The sequence below is a fragment of the Miniopterus schreibersii genome, assembly GCF_964146895.1.
Source record: "Miniopterus schreibersii genome assembly, chromosome: 10".
Classification (NCBI taxonomy): domain Eukaryota; kingdom Metazoa; phylum Chordata; class Mammalia; order Chiroptera; family Miniopteridae; genus Miniopterus; species Miniopterus schreibersii.
Window position 1 is genome coordinate 23191567 of NC_138110.1, and position 14994 is coordinate 23206560.

Sequence of the window (14994 nt, forward strand, 5' to 3'; positions counted from 1 at the left end):
CCTACCCAGGTTCTGATATGTGCTCTTCCACCTCTTGGCTCTGTGACCCTGAGCAAGCTTCTTGTACTTTCTGGGCCTCAGTTGCTTATCTCTAAGCATCAGTATTAATAAGCTTTCTTCATAGGGTTGTTGTAAGGATTCAGTAGCTTAGGACATGGTATAACATGATAATTCTTGGCACACATTAAGTACTCAGTGGTGGTAATCTTCATTAATAATGATTTATTATTATTTTTAAGGCCTTGCTACCTATCATATGTCTCCAGAGATACCAGGTCAAGTGATTTTTGACTGTTAAACCCTTCATGTCTCTTTACCCTAGACCTTAGTAGTTGGCTCCTTGATAAAAATATTTAAACATTTTAAAGGGAAAATGGGAGAGAACTCAGCACTCTCAACTCTGCCAGCTTTTGTTCCAAGCAAGTCATTTAGTCCTCACAGTCATCATCGGTGGTTTGCATGAACATGACTCCTGTTGTACAGATGAGGACACTGAAGCCAGGGAGCTTATCCCCCAGGGTGACCTTGACCACGTGGGACTGCCCATGGGTTCATCTGTGTCTTCTCTCTCTTGGGTGCTGGTGGGTGAGCACTGCAGGGGGCTGTTCTCCACCTTCACATTCTCTGATTTGTGACCAGAACCCCCTCAGGCCTCCCTTCTCTCAGCTGTGTAAAGATTCCCCTGTCAATCTCCTTGCTCCTTTGTTAGAGTTAGAAAAGTCATCTTCTATGAGAGGGTTAAAGAATGTATTTCTTTAGGCTGCAGAGGAAGACTGGGTGGGAAATTTTTTTAAAGGCCTTTTGATGGCTTTTTTTAAAAAAACAAAAAATGTTTTTATTGATTTTAGAGAGGGAGGAAAGGAGAGGGAGAGAGAGAGAGAAACATCAATGTGAGAGAAAAGCATCGATCCTATCAAAGGACAGTCTAATGGTTCTTTAAAATAAGATTTTAATTTCTTTTCCTGTTGTCATTTTCTAATTTAGTCATTAGGGAAGGTGATTTCTGGAAAATTTAGCTTCCGCATCCAAGACTCTTTTTTACTATTCTGCCTAGTCTTGTGGTTCAAAGATATAATAAAATACACACACACACACACACACATATAGAGAGAGAGATATTACATATTTGTGATAATTTTCTCTTTAACAGGGTACCCTTCATCTGGATCAAGCAGTCCATGCTGAAGTGGCTTTAATGATTCTTGAAGCGTACCAGAAATACCTCGCACAGAAGCCATATGCTGGGCTTCTTTCTGAAAGTATGAAGCAGGTATTTCCTTCTCTTACATATTGAGAACGTACATCTTTATTATAAGTAGCCTGGGTGGATAAAGTTACAGTATTTACTCTATGGTTGGATAAAGATTTTTCTTTAAGAAATAGCCTACATATGACCATTTTAATATTGTGGAATTTGAGTTGAGCTACAGTGGTGTGCTGGAGCTGGCTTGTACTAGCTCCAGAGAACTGCTGGTGACATTTTCAGGAACTCTTCAAGCTAGGTTAACCTATTAGTAGCTTGAGATTGACCAGAGTGGGAGTTTTTTTAAACTACCAAAATTGACAATGCCATGAATGTGCTTCTCCAGCTCCAACTGGCTGTTAAACTTATATACTAGTACACCATATGTTGCATAATAACTTTTATATTGTTACTCTTTTGCCTGAGCTGACTCAGATCAAGTTCACAAAATGACTAGCAAGTAAGCAGAAGTGGTCCCTTTGAGAAATTGCTTTAATTTAGTGTCACAAACCCGAATACCAGTAAGTAGCATGTCCTCTCTGCCGAGGGTGTTGTTAATCACTAAGGAGATGGCTGGGTGAGCTTACTGATCTAATATGTATGTGACTAATGTGGTTTAAAATAAATAATTGTTTTAGGTTTCATATTTGGCCAGTATTGTTCGATATGGAGAGACACCTGAGACGTCATTTAACCAATGGGCCTGGAACTTGATCTTGAGGTTAAAACTGCACAAAAATGATTACGGAATACAGCAGAATTGCCCGCCTATTCCCCTGTCCAGCGCCGTGCCTGACATGACAGAGTCCCCCACGTTTCATCCTCTCTTGAGAGCGGTTAAAGCGGGCGTCCCCATTGGCTGTTATCTAGCCTTAGCTATGACGGCTCTGGGCCACAGGTACAGTGTTTGGGCTGAAACTCTAGGCTTGCTGAATCTTATAGTCATTGATTCTAGAATCTCACCTTTCACATCCCAAGGTCTGAGGCCTCCATCAAACCTAGTTAGGAGTAATCAGGAAATCATAAGCCTTGATTAATAACTTATCAAGGGGAGATGCCCAAATTCTTGTAAGACACATTTCTTCTAGAAAGTTACCTTGTTACATTATGAAATGTTGTTGTATGTGTCACCCAGTGTGGAATGTTTATGTCAGCAGATGTGTTCTCTTCCTCAGAACAATGATCAAATAAAAATAATTGGTCCCCTGTACAGAATTTTAAAGTGATAGTAGCCCAACTCCAGTTCCTCAGCTAAAGGGCTAAACCTGCCCAAGGGAATGAAATGCTTAATGAGGTCACATGTTTTTCTGGGATGAGCTCATAGCTGTCTCTATTTCTTCCCGTGAAGCATGTATCACACTATACTGTAGTTGTCTGCTTAATTTTATCAGAGATCTTATTGAGGTTAGGTCTTGTGTTGCCAGTAACAATGAATGAACAACTTCTTAGATGGTTAAAAATCCTTTTTTTAAAGATCATTTTCCTATGGTGTGTTCTTAATTTCTAGCCTACTCATTTTTTCTAGAAACTTCTCTGACCTATGCTTTCTGGTTCTTGCATTTCATACTCATTGTAACACCTTTTTAGCATTCTAATTTCAACATCGTCATATTCCACTTTGAGTATATTTTCAGTGGAATGCCAGTTGTCCTATCAGCTGTTAGTGTTCAGCCTTGTGCTATAAAGTAGGAGAGTTACGGAGTTGTTAAACAGCTGCCCTCAGGTTGTTGGCAGTTTAGTGTAGATGGTAGACAGAAAACAATTGGCAGTACCAAAGATATACTCATGGGCTGGATGTTATGCATAGAGCAGAGGTTTTCAACTGTGCTGCACTTTAAATCACTTTTGGAGTGATTCTAAAAATAGCCAATACAGGGAAGAAGGTGAGAATCCTGACCTAATTGGTCTGGGGGGCCAGGTCTCCAGATTAGTCTAATGTACAACGTAGATTTAGAACCACTCACTATGAGCAGGAAGACTATAAATGAAGAAGATTCATTAGAGCAGGTTACTTGCATGGAGGAGCTAAGCTTTGGAGAGGAGTCTTAATTAGAGAAGGTATCCTGGACTTAGGAGCAGAGTGGTAACTCTCACCTTCTCCAGGTGATCAGTGCCCACAGTGTTGAAGATTCAGCCCAAGGGCCACCCCTCCCACCCTGCAGCACCTGTGCATTGTAAGCAGCACATTTACTGTGCTGTAGTGTAAAAGTTTCTTTTTTCCTCTCCTTCAAGGCCAGGGCATTACCTCATTCATCTTTGTATCTCCAGAACTTGTACTTAGTAAATATTTGATTGAATGAATATGGGAAGGAGCACCAGGTGTCTGAGGGGTTAGGAGGAAAGGGGTGGGGGAGTGATGAAGAAACACTCCTGACTGAAGCTCACGTTGGTGAATGGAGGTGATCAGATAGGTCAGTAGGGCCAAGTTATGGACAAACTTGAAGGTCAGGTAAAGGGTAGAATTGATTTACTAGGAAGAGAGATATATAAACCTTTTGGAAGGCACTCTGCATTGTTTCCAGTAGCTCTGGTGTCATTCAGTTTCCTGTATTTCAGGTTCCTCATCTTTAAAGTGGAAATAATAATAGTTTTGGACTTTATGAGTCTTTAGTGACTCAGCTTAGAACAGTGTCTGGCATGTGAGTTCTTTGAATATAGTGTTCTGAACTCAATTGTTTCATGATTTCTCTAATTTTTTATATCCATTTTGGGACTATAGCTCTTTATTCATTGCTACTGCTGCAGGTCCTCTCTAAAGATAAATATTTGTTTAGTGCTAATTAGTGAATTCTGAACGGATTGAGAGTGAGGATAAAGGTTTTTCTTTGGGGCTGAACTCTAGTGTAAAAGTCCACCTTGATCATCTGGGATATATATACTAGAACTAACTTAAGGCAATTTTATGAATGGGCTTGAGGTTTGGGGTAGAGTATGCAGGGACATAAGTTGTACATGAATGTAACATCACAGACAGTTCAGAGGACAGCAGTCAAAAGAATTACCCAGAATCTTTCTCACCCTAATACAACATTATTTTTTTGGTTATTTTTGTGCAGAGAGTAAGAGCCCCTTGACTCTTAGAAGCAGCATCATTTGAGAAACAAAATAGGGTAGCAGCAAGGGCTCTGGACCAGAAATTTGCAAACCTGGGTTGCCATTTTGACCCTACACTAGAAAAGTATGTGAATTTGGGCACGATACTTCACCTTTCTCACCTATAAAATGAAAATATAGATGAACTTTTAAGTTCCTTTGTACTTCCAGAGTTTTTATTTTAATATTTCTGTGTGAAGTTTAGGTATGTAATTATGTGTTGGAGACCTAAGATAATCCTGGTAGCATGTAGGCTCGTTGGAAGAACATCATTTTATGAACTGGTGACCTTTCATGCTTATTGCCTTTTCCCCCCATAGCATTGAGAAGTTCTGTGCCGAAGGCATCCCGCTGTTGGGAGTTCTGGTCCAGTCGAGGCATTTGAAAACAGTGGTCCATGTGCTGGATAAGATTCTGCCTTTGTTCTACCCCTGCCAGTATTACCTTCTGAAAAATGAGCAGTAAGTAAAGAACAGCTCGGCAGGTACAAATGACTGTCTCTGGTTTCTGTGTGCCTCCACCATCTGTGCAGTGGTGAGCAAAGCAGGCCGGGCATTGCCCTCAGACACATAGGAAGTTATCACATCCTCAGGATATAGTTACTAGTTTTAAGGACCATGAAAGGAAACAACAAGGTGCGAATAGAGAGGTTCATGGGTTAGATGTATTTTAGATGGCGAGAGGCGTCAGGAAGTGTTCTTTAAGGAACAGACACTGCAGATGAGATGCTAGAGATGAGTAGGAGTTTGCCAGGTTAGGTGTCGGGGAATGTTTCAGGCAGAAAACCCAGCATCAGCAAAGGCCCTGAGACAGGAGGGAGCCCAGTGCGCTCAGGGAACTGAGGACACTGCCATGATTTCATTGTGGGGGCCTCCCCTGAAGTGCCCCATATGCACCTGTGTGAAGTTGACACCCAAGAAAAGGTTACAGAATGATTTTATTAACATTTCTGCTTTTGTTAGTATAAATGGGGAGTGTAGAGGGAATGCTGGAGCACTTTTGGGTATTTTTCCTCAGGTACTCTTTAATTTACAAGTGTTTGTGTGTCTTGGGTCTGTTCACTGCACTTGGTAAGTAGAATTCCTTTTAACTCACATGAAATTGGAAAACTTTATTCTTTTGAAATTTCTGAAGATTTATCAGAATCCATAAATAGAGCTTTGGTCTAAAAATGGGAACACTTTAGTATTTTTCTATTTCCTCACAAGTAATTAACCACTGGAAATTCTATTGACTTCAATTGGAAGATAAGTGTGTTGTCCTATGTGTTGGCAGGTTTTTGGCACACCTCCTTCTGTTCCTACACTTAGACAGTGGCGTCCCTCAGGGTGTCACGCAGCAGGTCACCCACAAGGTGGCACAGCATCTGACTGGAGTCAGCCATGGGGACAACGTGAAGCTTCTCAACAGCATGATCCAGGTCAGGGCCCACCTTCCCAGTCAAACATCCCTAGTGCCAGCACATCTACGTGTTGGTCATTTCAGAACACTTGGCACAGTACTTTGGCCAAGAAAGTCAGCAGATTTGGGTTTTGGAGTGGAGGTAGATATTATGTTGTTAGTGTTTTAAAAATGATAGATTGGTTATTATCTTTCACCTCACCAGAGCTGTTTCTCCATAGGCCCACATATCTGTAAGCACTCAGCCCAATGAGGTGGGCCCCATTGCTGTATTGGAGTTTTGGGTTCAGGCTCTAATAAGCCAACATCTTTGGTTCCGAGAACAACCCATCCTCTTCCTTATGGACCACTTGTGTAAGACAGCTTTTCAGCTGATGCAGGAGGACTGTGTGCAGAAATTACTCTACCAGCAACATAAGGTAAACTTGTTAGAGAATTTATCTTTCAGTCCCTGGCTAGATAGCTGCCTTTTCAGAAGCTTCCCCCAAATACGCCATTTTCATCACTACTCTGTGGCCACTGGTGTCTTATCTCAGTAACAACAGTCCGTTAGCTCGGATAAATACAAAGGATTACCCCCTCCCCCCCATTACATTTGACTGTAATATACTGCCTGGGTCTGTGGCTGCTGGTGGACTAATTAATTATTGAAACCTATGTCTTACCAGAATCTTCCATTGTAGTAAGATAATTGCTGATATTCCTGAAAAGGTCATTGATAAGGTTTTTTATAAGCCTCCTCTCTCTGCTCCACATACTCTCCCCTGTGTAGAATGCTTTGGGTTACCACTGTGACCGGGGTCTGCTCTCTTCCTTGGTGAGCTGGATCGTGGCAGGCAACATCACGCCGTCCTTCGTGGAGGGCTCGGCCACGCCTACTCAGGTAGGAAACCCTCTCAGAAGCATTTATCTCAGTGAACTTTACTACTGGTATCATCCTTGCTAGTACATTACTACTAGCCTAATGTAATTAGCATTTACTTAGCACTCACCAGGAGAGCACTTTTTCATTTCATCCTCACGGTAGCCCTCTGCTGAGGTTGCACTGTTGCTTTTTCTGTTTCACAGAGGGGTTAACTGAGGTTTGATGGCGTTAGTGGCTGGCTCAGGTTCAGACAGCTTGAGACCGGACCTGGTCTGTCTAACTGCCCAGCCTGCCCAGCCCCATGGCAGAGTGGTTAAGAGTGGACACTGGAGCCGGAGGGTTCTGCCCTTTGCTAGCACCATGCCTTGGGCAGCTTGCTTACCTCTCTGTTCTCAACTGTCAAAGGGAATGATTGAATGGACATGTAAAGTATTAGAACAGTGCTTAGCATGTAGTGCTCTCTAGGTGTTGGCTGTTATTATTGTTTTCATCATTATCACCAGCACATTATTTTCAGAATTATCACCACCGCTTAGACTTTATGTTGAATTACAGCTGTTTCATCATCACTTAAGCCAGTAGTAGCATCCTCCAATCTCCTATCAGTCTTACCTCCTGCTTATACTTCTTGTAATCTAGCTGAAGCCAACTCTTTGCCGTTACCTGCACACGTCTTTGCCTTTGCCTCTGCCTCGCTGATTATTTTACTAGGCGTGCTTTTTCCTCCAGTCTCTATGTAGAGCCTCCTCTGATCCTGCCCTCCCTCCTCTGGCTTCCCATAGCACTTTTCCCCTGATTCAGTAGTCACCACTGCTCACTTCACATTTTGCTTACTTATATATTAGTCTTGTCTCCTGATAGATGGAAAGCTTCTTAAGGGCAGAGCTTGTGTCTGGCTCTCTTTCCTGTCACCCATGCATGTAGAAACTGCCCACTAAATATTGTTGAGCAAACAAACATTCTCTTACTATAAAGGAATTTAACATTTTTAAGTGAACTATGTTATCTGAATTTATATCTGTGATATGAATATAGATAGGTATGAAAACTGTGTTAAATTTAGAAACCCTAAGTATTTGTTGATTGAGATCTATGATAGAAAAGATGTTAGTTTGTGGAATATCAGGCTGTATTTTGTTTGTCCCAGTGAGCTGCTGATTCCTCTCACCTTTACCTGCTATTATTGTAGGTCTGGTTTGCATGGACTGTCCTGAACATGGAATCCATCTTTGAAGAAGATTCTCAGCTCCGAAGAGTTGTTGAAGGGGAATTGGTTATAAACCCCTCTTTCACTCCTGACCAAGCTTTGAAGGTGCAAATAGCAGTTCTGCATTTGGGTGGGAGAACGTGGTTTATACTTTGATACTGATGGATTCACCTATAGCTTTTGAACTCTTGTGTTTTCTTTGTTGTGAATGTTTGGAAAGCACATAACCAAACCAATGCTGAAAATGGTATACTTGAAGTGTATACTTCCTTCCCAAGATTCATTTAACATTGAGAGTCACACCAATCATTGAAGGCCGTGTTCATTGCATGTATGAAGGGGATTGCTATCGTTTTAAAGCAATTTCCAGTGTGTTCCATGTGCACCGGAATCCCCTGGAGAGCTTGTTAAAAATCAGATTCTTGGACCCCCAGCTAATGAGATTCTGAGTTCGGAGTGCGACCAGGAATTTATTTTTAGAAACTTCCTAGCTGATCCTTAGGCTCACTAAAGTCTGAGAAAGATTGGAATAAGACTTTAGAATTAAAGACCTCCTCTTTTACCGTCTAATGATGCAGACTTTGCTTTGGGGTTTCAGAGCCTGTCAAGCAATTTATCATTCTTGAAAGTCCTCTTAAAAATCTAAACTTTCAAGAGATAAAATTTGACAGTAAACTTTACTTTTGGTTTTCATATCCTACTTTCTTGTACTGTAGTGTTTTGCATGCAAAGGATGTCAAGGCATGGATATGAGATTAGACAAGGTGACAAGACCCTTTTCAATTCTGGGGTCTGTGACATATTTTGACAGAAGAAAATCTACCCCTTATCTCTTGCTAACAGGGAGGTTAAAGTGTTAGTGGGTTGAAGAAGTAAGTTTTGGATCATTTAGAAAGAGCATACTTTGCAATTGTGTTCATTTTGTTGTTGCTCAAAGCCCTGCCTCTTTTGTAGAAAGCCCAGGCCCAGCTGAAGCTCCCCATTGTTCCATCTCTCCAGAGGCTGCTGATTTATCGTTGGGCCCACCAGGCTCTTGTCACACCATCTGATCACCCTCTTCTGCCGCTTGTCTGGCAGAAGTTCTTCCTCCTGTACCTTCACCGCCCAGGACCACAATACGGGTAGGTAGTCAGTGTAGTTGTCAGTCTCTGTGACTCCTTCCTGCCTTAGCACTGCTCTGCTGTACTGTGTTCTCACACTGGGGTGGGTGAGTTAGCCATCCTCTGGCTAGGAGCCTCCCTCCCTTCCTGTTTCACATTTATTGGAATAGACCTTTTTTGAGTTCAGGGTATCTTGTAGCAACTCCCTCGTTACCATCCCCCATATCCAATGTGGGGAAGACAACACCCTGGAACCTCTGGAAACACAAAGGGAGAGAAACTGCCCCAAAAGGCTGCTTGTGTGACCATCATGTGGCTCCTTTGAGGAAACTTGTGATGAGTCTAGCAGGTATGAACAAAGGCCAGGCTGTGTCTGGCAGCCCTTGGGCTGTGCCTGGGGGCGTCCAGCATTTCTACTGGATGTGAAGGAACTGGCCAGCTGGAAGTGTCCACTGTTACTGACCATTGATCTCTAGCTCCAGTTCAATTCCTAGCTCACCCTCTCACTTCCCTAACTCACTCCTTTGAAACATATATGTAAATGTTAATTCTTTGAAACTTCTACCAGATTTCAAGTTCTTCAAGAGCAGAGACTGTTTTTAGTCTCTTCTGTGCCTCTAAGTGGTGATAATATTTTGAATTTGCTTAGCATTTCATTTTTGAAAAAATTATGTTTATACACACACACACACACACACACACACACACCCCATCTGTTGGAACCTCATAACTGTTATGGTAGAAATAGTATGTATTAATTTAATGCAGTATATATACAGTTGTAGTAAATTGACTTGTTAATTGATTTTGTGTCATATAGAAAGCACATCTTGTATTGTTTTTGTTGTAATCTGTGCTTGTATATTTTAAGGTTACCCATAGATGGTTGTATGGGAAGAAGGTTTTTCCAAAGCCCTGCTCATATCAATTTGTTGAAAGACATGAAGAGGCGCCTGACTGAGGTAGCTGATTTCCATCACGCAGCAAGCAAGGCCCTCCGTGTTCCAGCAGAGGGCAGTGAAGGGCCACCAGAGAGCCAGGCTGGCACCCCTGCTTACCTGACTTCACCGGAACTGCACACGGAGCTTGTGAGGTAACACATGGTTATTTAGCCATTTACATTGTTGTTTGTTTGTAGCACAGTACTCTGCTGGGGCAGTTATTTGTGTTGTAAACTACTAGATGTTATACTCTTGTTAGATTGACATGGAGGGCAGGTTTGACTATAGGTTTACGTCTTGTAGTATTTCTCTTCTATGTTCCTTGTGGGAAATGAATCAGCAGTTTGTGTATATCTCTGTTGAGTACCTGGAGTCTTAGTGAAAGATCTTCAACCTGAGGGCGGATGTTCTTTTTTATATAAAAACAGAAACAAACCCAAACAATTGGTTGTAGCTGGCGGACAAGTGAAGCCTGCTGGGACAGTTTTCTAAAAGCAGTTAATGAGCATGGTGGGGTTCTTCAAGTAGGAGTTCATAGACCCCTTAGGGGATTTCAGGATCCACCTGGGGTGGTATCTAGTAATCTCCCCAAACTGCTTCTAAAATCAGGCACAGTATTGGCATCCCCAGAAGGTTAAAAATGTTGAAGTAGCTTGGGTCCCTATCACATTTTCTTTCATCTTTCATTTATAAGTTTGCTATGAACCAGATATTAGTCTTATAAATAAGACAGTAAAAATGGCTCTTCATAGTTAACCCTAGGTACAAAATGTCTTGGTGTGGACCCGAGTGCTTTGAGCCAGCAATGAGGCTTCAGGCTTGACCTCAGAGCCCTTGGGGCATCTCAGCCTCCAGATGATTTCTCCCCTTGTCTTACTTGCTTGAAGGAAACTGATGTTTAATCAGGCTAAGCCAATGGGAAGACTTTATCTTTGAACACTTAGACCAGTCAAGAAAGTCTTTGCTGTTCCCTTCTGCCTTTCTTAAATCCCTTTCCTTTGGTGTGTTGGTGAAGTGTCCATCTAATCAAATCAGAAGCTGGAAGAGAGATCCATACCATCCTCTTCCCTGTAAAAGCCTCAAACCCCTATCTCCAGCTCTCGTCCTTCACAGACCACCCCGCAGGTAAAGGAGGTAATTTTCCACTTCACTGAGCAAAGCCAAGTCACGCTGCCTCTGCCCAGTTCCCCACCCAGTCACTCGTGTGCTGGAGACTACACTAGTACCATTTGCTGCAAACAGCTGCTTAAAATACCAGTGATTTTGGCTAGATGCACCGTGTTCCCTTAAAAACAAAACAAAATAAAAACAAAGGAAATGTCATTAAATTTTTGAAAAAGTTTTTACTGGAAAATTGAAATTGTTTTTCTTTTTTTTTTATAGCCTGGCTTTGTTTTATTTCTTCTTATTGGGAACAGGGTGCACACATGCTGTGAGTTCTCTTTGTGACTCCATGTGGCAGGAGATGTCATTGAGCCTAAAGCTGGCAGATTCTGCCAAAGCATAAGTTGAAAATGGTTTTTACTGTTTTCTCAGAAAGACAGGAGGTATATTTATTTGAATGCTATTTAAACTTCAAAACACTGAGGCTTACTGACTAGATTGCTTAGGAAAGAACAGCTCCAAATTCAAGCCCTAGGTTTGTGATAAAATCATCTTTCCAGGATTTTTTTCTATTTACTTAACCCTACTTTTTTTTCTTTTTTTTTTCTTTATTGTTGGAAGTATTAACCCTACTTTAATAATACAGTTCACAGTGCCCTTTCTTCACACATTTTGTTGTAGCAACTATTGCGTCATATTTTATTTATCCCTAACCTGTTTCTCCCCATCCGGCTCGTGAGCTTTTTGGGAGGATGGTGGTTGCAAACATTTTCTGTATCGTGTGCTTTCTTTACTTTTATGTTGTAGTGCCATTGTTTCTAGAGATGTAAGAAACTTCACATCTGTCTGCACATCTTCTTATATTTTATATAATTATGTTTTTTTCTTTTAGGCTCTTCAACGTATATATATTATGGCTAGAAGATGAGAATTTTCAGAAGGGAGATACCTATATCCCTTCTCTACCAAAGCATTATGACACTCACAGGCTGGCCAAAGTGATGCAGAATCAGCAGGTGAAACTAGGACAGCGTCTCTTTTAGTATCTCTGACTGTAATTTGAATTGGTCACATAATCAAATAGTAAAACCAGTTGTCGATATGGAAATGGCTTGCTCAAATGGTCATTGTTTTTGTGGATTTTGTCAGTATATGAGTAATTGTATTAAAGGGATATTCCCTTTTGAATCTCTGGACCCACCGTGACCTCACTTGAAGGCTTGAAACTCAGTCTAGAACTTTGTACAATCTCATAAACATAGCCTTCCTTGGACTGTTTGTCTTCTTTCTTATTTTAAATTGTTAGAAGCTGAACACTTTTAAGCTGTCATCTCCACTCCTATAAAAAGCACGATGTAAGAATTTATTAGGATTCATACATTATATATGAAATTCATTGCATGGAATAGATAGGAGCTCACCTTTATGTTGCTTTGGAGATGACTGACTTGTAGGTGTCACAGTTTTGGTTGCCCTTCTGGAAGTACTCAATTCTAGTCTTCACATATTCTAAGCTGTTCTCTCCCTAGTACCCAGAGATGTTTGTGGTCCTTTTTTAGGCCCAACTTCTAAGTTTTCTCTAAGCTTCTATGGGGGTGTGTGTGTGTGTTTGTTTACACCTCTCTCTTATTCCAGTTCCTTTTTTCTAGGGGCTGAACTCTATTGGGCATTGACTTCAGTACTGGGATGGGATTTAGGAACCTCTAAGACTTTAATTTGGATCTTTAAACTTATCTGCTTCTATATTATATGTAGTGTTTCATCTCCAGTAGGTATCTTCGAGTCCCTCCCTCCCTCCCTCCCTCCCTCCCTCCCTCCCTCCCTCCCTCCCTCCCTCCCTCCCTCCCTCCCTCCTTTCCTTCTTCCCTCCCTCCCTATCTCTCTCTCTTTACTCCCTTCATTTCTTTCTTCTTTCCTTCTCTTCCTTCCACGAGTATTTATTTAGCGCTTTTAAGGTGTCAGGTATCAAATGCCAAAGATACAAAAAGAAACCTGACACAGTCCCTGCCTTCAAGGAGCTTACTGTCAAATGGGGGACTAAACAATTATTACATCTAATGATAAAGACTATGGGAGTAGAATGTACAGGGTGCTGTGGGAACACAGAGGAATAGCACCTGATTCAGACTGGGGCTGGGGTGATCTTCGAGTTGAGCCCTGAAGGATAAGGAGAACTGGTCAGATTGAAAGGAAAGGCATGGTGATGAGGAGAGGCAGAGAGGATGTTGCCAGCAGGAAGACCAGTACGTGCAAAGACATGGCAGGTGAGAGAGCATGGCATGTTCAGAAAGGTAGAGCTTGGGGCAGAGCAGTTGGGAACAACAGATGAAACCAAGAGAGGTGAATAGGGACAACTCTGTAAGGGCCATATGCTTTTCTAAAAAATTTGGATTTTTCCCCCTGAAGTCTGTTTGGAGAGCTATTGAAATAATGGGAGTAATTAAATAAATGAATGAGTTAAAAATATATTTAGGAAGAATTAGGATCAGTAGGATTTTTAGATACACAGTAGGATTGATGTGGTAGTAGGACTGATTAGATACACAAGTACTTCCAAATTTCCAGCTTGGGCAGCTAGAGATACTGTTTACAAAGATAGGAAATACTGGAAAAGGAAGTGCTGGAGGGGCTGCAAAGAGAGCCCTCCATCAAAGCGTGAGAGGGGAGGGGATATACAGGTATAGAATTCAGAAATGAGGCAGTGTAGGAGATGGGGGTTTAATGGTAATAGAGCATTTAGATTAAGATGAATACCTGAGGACTAGGAACATTTAAGGCACAGAAAAATAAGACTGAGAGTGTAGAACCAGAGAAATAGGAGAAATAACTAAGTGATCTTGGTGTCTTGAAATCCAGAGTGAGGTTCCATACCCATTTCTTTATACTCCATACACCAAGGCCTTATCCAAGGTTTTGTGCGTGTAGGTACTTGGTGTTTTAAAACATTAATCATAGCTCTTTTGATTCTTTGATATTTATCTTGACTCCCCAGCATCCACAGAATTAATTGCTTTGTTTTTTTTGTCTTACTTGCCATTTGATTTTATATCTTCTATTTTTGATCTGTAATTCAAGTTCAGAATTTTTCTGTCTTTTTGTGTTTTCTGAGGCATCTCTGCTTAACCTATCACTGATTCTCAGGATTCTTCTCTAATTGTTAGCCTCTGTCAGCATTTACTTGGCACAGAGGCAGACGAGGTGACACAGTGACTCCACTTAAAGGAGATGTAGTGCCTTGAACAGTTGGGTGCGTCTAGGAACCAGTCTTGTGATCAGGATGACTTTGGAGTTCCTTCTGTGAGTCTGGTATGCCCTATGCCATGGTTAGTTTGGAAATAATGATTTGGGACTTCATGGCAATGTGCTAATATGAAGCCAGGGACATTTTTAGGTTCAGAGGAATCCTTTAGAACACTTTAAAAAAAGAAAATCATGGTGCACAAAACTGAAGTCTGTAACTGATCACCTGCTATTACTATTTGAAGTAGTTTTTAGTGTTCATTGGTGGTTGGCTCTTTCTCATTAAAGTGAGTCACCATTCTAACGTATAGTGATCACCCAAGTGAAGTATGCAGTCAAAATATGCAAGACAGCTCAAAGGATTGTGGGAAGAAAATACCAGAAGTCCTGTTTCTTCTCATTTTATTTACTTATTTATTTCACCTTTTACCATGAAAAAATTCAGTCATGCAGAAAATAGAATAGTATAATGGACATGCCCTTTCTCCCCTCCCTCCCGTGTACTGTGTGTCCAGTTTCATCCGTAGTTCTCCCACACCCTCCACCATATTATCTGGGAGCTAACCCTGGAGAGCATTTGGGACGTTAAAAGGTGAGGATTGAGAGCGTGCACGCGCCTGCCCTGTTTGCAGGCACTTCCTTTGTCCCTGAATCCCTTTTGATGATGAGAGAGAAAAAGACGATTAAAAAAGAACATCACCCAATAGCGTCTACATCTGAAGAACAGTAATAGGCTATTAAAATCAAACATTTAGTGAGTGTTTCAGTTTCTCATTGCCTCATCAATGTCATAAAAGTTT

At 41.4% G+C, this 14994-nt stretch overlaps 1 protein-coding gene across 1 annotated transcript in view; it reads left to right on the forward strand.

The window, feature by feature from the left end:
* EPG5 (ectopic P-granules 5 autophagy tethering factor) overlaps positions 1-14994 on the forward strand; it is an 83104-nt gene that overhangs the window by 31989 nt on the left and 36121 nt on the right. Inside the window, exons 15-24 of the mRNA XM_081148240.1 lie at positions 1151-1270; positions 1882-2141; positions 4657-4797; positions 5612-5756; positions 5959-6156; positions 6510-6620; positions 7792-7914; positions 8764-8930; positions 9781-10002; positions 11847-11970. Coding sequence (XP_081004366.1) covers positions 1151-1270; positions 1882-2141; positions 4657-4797; positions 5612-5756; positions 5959-6156; positions 6510-6620; positions 7792-7914; positions 8764-8930; positions 9781-10002; positions 11847-11970 — 1611 coding nt within the window. The remainder of the gene's footprint in view (positions 1-1150; positions 1271-1881; positions 2142-4656; positions 4798-5611; positions 5757-5958; positions 6157-6509; positions 6621-7791; positions 7915-8763; positions 8931-9780; positions 10003-11846; positions 11971-14994) is intronic.